Source organism: Lupinus angustifolius, chromosome LG17, assembly GCF_001865875.1.
Source record: "Lupinus angustifolius cultivar Tanjil chromosome LG17, LupAngTanjil_v1.0, whole genome shotgun sequence".
Taxonomy (NCBI): domain Eukaryota; kingdom Viridiplantae; phylum Streptophyta; class Magnoliopsida; order Fabales; family Fabaceae; genus Lupinus; species Lupinus angustifolius.
This window is the reverse complement of record NC_032025.1, coordinates 7,231,357-7,236,567: the sequence shown is the minus strand read 5'-3', so window position 1 is coordinate 7,236,567 and position 5,211 is coordinate 7,231,357. Positions and strand designations below refer to the sequence as shown.

Here is a 5,211-nt window from a genome sequence, read left to right as displayed (position 1 = left end):
AAAAGTAGAATCTTTTGTTAACTTGGACATCACTCTTGTTTTCCACTTTTCCTAGCTAGAAATGCTTTACAACTCAACCTGGCTTTGGACATACACATTCCAAATATCCAAAGTTAACAGTCATAATGAATTACAGTTAAGAAAATCCAATTTTTAATGAAATTAATAATTTTTTAATAACCAATCACACACTATCAAATATGGTTTAAAAATAATTATCACAATAGTCTAGTATTTATGATTATTTATAGATGATTAATTAGTAATATAAAAAGATCATATTAATATTTAATAATATATAGTACATCACAATTAAACTCATTTCATATAATAAATTGAAAAGTAATAAATTAAAGGACAAAAAAAAAAATTTATGTATTGCTAGTTCATCATTTATTATTTATTTTTAATTATTATTCACTCTTCAAAAAATTAATATAAATGAATAATAAATGGAGTATTTATAAATCTTTACTCACAAATATCCCACTTCATATCTAATGATTCTTATTTCCAACGTTAGAGGGTATTCTATTCAACTTGGTGGGTCCACCTGGTCCATTCTAATATTTGTCATCATTAATAAGGATAAGCACTCACTTAAACCATGTGTCATGTCATGGCATGTGAGTTCACTCATCACCATTCAAGAGGAACAAGACCCCTATATACTTGTTCTTGCTCTTAATTATAAGTATAGGTGAAATTGCTCTTAATTATTAGTATAGGTGAAATTGCACTCAAAACTCTACAAAAGCCACCATTTTAGAAAAAGAATTCTAACACATTATTGATTTTATCTTTATATTTAAAAGTCATATTATATAATTTTTTTCCTTTTAGTTTTTATGTATTTCTCTTTCCCTATGCATCAATAAGGCCATCATTTTTGTCTCTCCTTTTCTTCTTATTCTATATTTCTTTCTATCTATATATTATACGAAGAAATAAACCAACCTTCCTTGCGATCACTCTGAAGAATCCTAATGGAGATGGATATTGACGGATGGGAAATTCTCTCTGATGATAGCTTGCTTGATTTCAAAGAAGATGATGCTGATGAGAATCATATTTTCTCAGGCAAAAAGAACAATGAGTCAAAAAGTGTTTTTGACAACTACTTCTGCACCTCACCAAAATCAAAGAAAAACACTGAAGCCTCAAGGAATCATTCTCAAAGGGTGCCTAATCAACTTTTCGATGTTCAAATGCAATTGGAACCCAGAATTCTGAACACCCCAGATGATGTTTTAGTTGAAGAAAACACTAAGGATCATGTTGGAATCACCATGGTCCCATCTACCACAACCACTGAGAAACGCAATGTTTCCCATGTAGGATCTGTTGTGGAAGGTGATGTAGACACTGTCTCGCAAGTTTTCTTTAAGATGAATGAAAATGAATTTGTGAAAAAGGAAATGGAGTCTCCAAAGTCCAGTAGTAGGGTCATCTGTCCTCCACTTGATCCATATTGCTTGAAATTTGAGGACAAAGATGAGGCTATGGAGATTATGACCTCTCCTAGAATGAAGGTTGAAAAAGAAATGTTTAGTTTGGAGTGTGATAAAGAAGAGGATGGTTTCAACTTCTGGAAATGGAGCTTGTCAGGGATTGGATCTGTTTGTACAATTGGTGTTGCTGCTGCTGCTACAATTTGTGTTCTTTATTATGGAAGCAAGCATAAGAACAAACTCCAGCAACACCACAAGATTCAGTTCCAGATCTACACTGATGACAAGGTCAGCATATGTCTCCAATTATTAATTCTTAATTGGTTTTGTTATCAATAAAAATAATGATGCAATCATTGTAGTTGTTATCATCATGGCATAGGGTGCATCACAATCATATTCGATCGCATTTGGGTTACATCATACTACATTAAACTGCATTTAATTCAAAGATATTTTTAATCACAAAATAATTCACGCTATGATAATTGTAATCCACATCAAACAATCATAATAATCACAATCTCATCTGCAATGATCATATTAATGCATATAGTGACGTATCAATTTTATACATTATTATTATTATTATTATTATTATTATTATTATTTATTATTCTTCATGTTTAATACTAATTTACTATTCAAAAAAAGTAAATAAATGATGAATAATGTATTTACTTATATAAATCTTTACTCTCCTTATAAATAATACAAATAATCACATCTGTGATATAGCTCATATTTAATGAAAGAAAATTCTTTGGTGGGTCTTTGTTTACTTGATTACTTTGCATCAAGTATGGAATTCTACTATTCATGAGTAGTTCACTTGATTAGGTTCAAAATTAAATAGCTATGTACCCTTTGTTATTGAATAATTGAAATGACCCTTGATTGTGTGTGATTGCAGAGGATTAAGCAAGTGGTACAACATGCAACCAAATTGAATGAAGCCATTTCTGTAGCAGCAAGGGGTGTTCCTCTTAGCAGAGCTCACATAACCTTCGGTGGTTACTATGATGGTCTTTGAGGCATTGATTAATTGCCTTCTGTGAAACTTTAGGATTTTACAATGGGTCAACGATATGGCAAAATATATTATTCTGGCTGTATCATATAGTTTTTTGTAAATAATATAATGCAGTATACTGTTTCCTATTTGCATTTGTTTGTTCTGTTGATTCTATACGGTCTTCTACATTAAGCCATAGGTTAGGGGCTTTATATATTATTATTTTATCATTCAAAACATTGTTTAATAGTCGCCCTAAGTTATGGAAGGTTTTGAGAAATAATTGACTTGTGGTATTTGTAAAGAAATTTAGAAATGTTAGGCATGCTCAACCAAATACTGACATAAGTAACCAGAATTATAATGCTTCAAATATGATAACAAAGACCTTGCCTACTTCAAAGTTAATATTTTACAGAAAATAATAGGTTTGGTGGAGAAGCCCATCCCCAGTTGATTAAAAACGGGGAGAATTGTTGGGAATAAATTATTACTATTATGTTGGTTATCATACCAATCAAATTAGTAAATGGTATAATAGTTTACTAATTAAATTATACATACGCTAAATTGTATATTTTGTAATAAAATTATAAATATAAATATTATTATTTACAACATATAATTTAATTATTAAAATGATTTAATGATTAACCATTCTATAAATGACTACCGGTTCAAGGTTCAAATCCATAATGTCAATGCACAAATTGATTTCGACTGATATGATGTAATACAATGTGACTTAATTGGTATTTTCCATTTTTAATCAATTTCATTTCATATTCGATATAACTAACATATGATATCAGTTGAAGTAGACACTATAGTATTTATAACATGGTTGGTGTTCCCAACATAAGTGGAAACCAACTATAAATTGTGCCACTGTATGTACCGTAAGCTTATGATTTGTTAAAAAAATATTTTTAAGTTGAAAAACTAATAATTAATTACTTTTTTGACCAACCACAACTAATAGTATATACTGTGACACAATTTATAGGACAACAAATATGTACTCGAAACCAACCAAGTGAAAGTAAATAATTAAAAGTAAAAACAAATGAATAGTAAAGATAAAAAGAAAATAGAAAGGTAAAGTAAAGAGTGAGAAGAAATATTAAGTTCAGTGTGGCTCAAAATATAAAGAAAGAGAGAATATAGAGCTAAGGAGTGTGGGGGTTAGGTTTACATCGTTCTGAGTATTTTTGCTTTAATTTTTATGTGATTTGAGAATGTTGTTCTTAGTGTTGATTATTAATTGATACTATAGCTTGTTTGTTGCTTAGTCTTTTCTATGTGTTGGATTCTTATGCACAATCTTTTGGGTTTTCTCCTTTGTTATCAGCATAGGTGATTGATATTCCCTCACACTACTAAGAAGACATTGTATAGTCGTTATTTATTTTAGTGAATGATTTTGTAGGACTAGGCACCTTTGTCTGCATATTTATTTTTCTGCAAATGAATATTATATTGTAGGTGAATAATTTCTTGTGGTGCCTATTTATTTAGCCAAGTGAAACAAAAAATATATATTTACTCACTTAAGAATTGTGATTATCTCAACTTGTTTTTTCGCAATAAGGTTGCCTTCTCTATTGATAGATATATTCTTTCTCACATCATCAAGCTCATGGTGATTCCTCACAAAATTCAGTAAGTCCATATTATCTTCACCTAAGGGAGAACCCATGAGTTATCTTGGTCTCACCACTAGTGAATGAAGGAAACTACTAGGGGTGACAAAATTATCCATAATCCAAAATCCATCCAAATTAAATCCATTCAAATCCATCCGTTAGAACTAATGGATTTAAATGGATATAATTCAATGGATGATGTTGATAATGGATGGATTCAAATTCATCCATTATATCCAATGGATAACCAATCCATCCAAAAAAATAAAAATAAAAACAAATTTTTTTCCCAATTAATTCAACATTAATATAAAAAATCTCTCACCTTTCTAAGCACAATCTCACACACATTACAAAAGTTGAAAATTGCAATTGTGATTTTAAAAAGTGCTTATCAAAAAAGTATAAACGAATACGGCCTTAGTGCTTTACCCCAACATCTTAATGCAAAGTATAAATATATCATTTTGGTTATTGACTAATGTGATAATATAATAACAAAATTAAATATTTCAGGAGCCAGGATGATGAACTGTTGCATACATCTTATGGAAGTCCCAATTATTAGGGGTGTAAGCGGTTTTGGTTTAAACCGTAAAACTGATGAAACCGAACCGAACCATAAAATGCGGTTCGGTTTAGTTATGCGGTTCGGTTCAGTTTTTTTTTATTTTGAACCATTTAAGTTCGGTTCGGTTCACGGTTTTGTAAATTTTGGAACTGTTAGAACCGAACCGAACCGCATATTAAAAAATAATTTTATTTTATTTTTGGATGATTAAGCTTTAAAGTTAGGAGATAAAATATGATTAAGAATTTAGGATTATTAATAAAATAGTCTATAAATAAGAGGCAAATAGAAAAAATAAATTAGTAAACAAACCTAAATATCAATTATCTCTATTATTCATTAAGAAGATAGAAAGAAAACTAAAAAAAATTAGTATACATTTTGTCACTATTCAGAGATGAAATTAATCAAATAAAGAAATTAAAGAACTAAAAGAAAATAAAGAAAGAACTCGATGATATTACTAATGATATGGAGTATTATGTGTTACTGTTGGACTAAAATATTGGTACCAAGTTTGTCATTCTT

The 5,211-nt window shown here is 29.5% G+C and overlaps 1 protein-coding gene across 2 annotated transcripts; it reads left to right on the top strand.

Annotated features, from left to right (window-relative positions):
* LOC109330532 lies at nucleotides 857-2,690 on the top strand. Of its 2 annotated transcripts, XM_019564749.1 has the most exons (3): nucleotides 857-1,739; nucleotides 2,365-2,495; nucleotides 2,547-2,670. In XM_019564749.1, exons 1-2 carry the CDS (start codon nucleotides 987-989, stop codon nucleotides 2,482-2,484), a joined length of 873 nt encoding a protein of 290 aa, XP_019420294.1. In that variant the 5' UTR covers nucleotides 857-986; the 3' UTR covers nucleotides 2,485-2,495; nucleotides 2,547-2,670. The 2 variants fall into 2 exon arrangements, with proteins under 2 accessions (XP_019420294.1, XP_019420293.1); XM_019564748.1 differs by having other exon boundaries at nucleotides 2,365-2,690.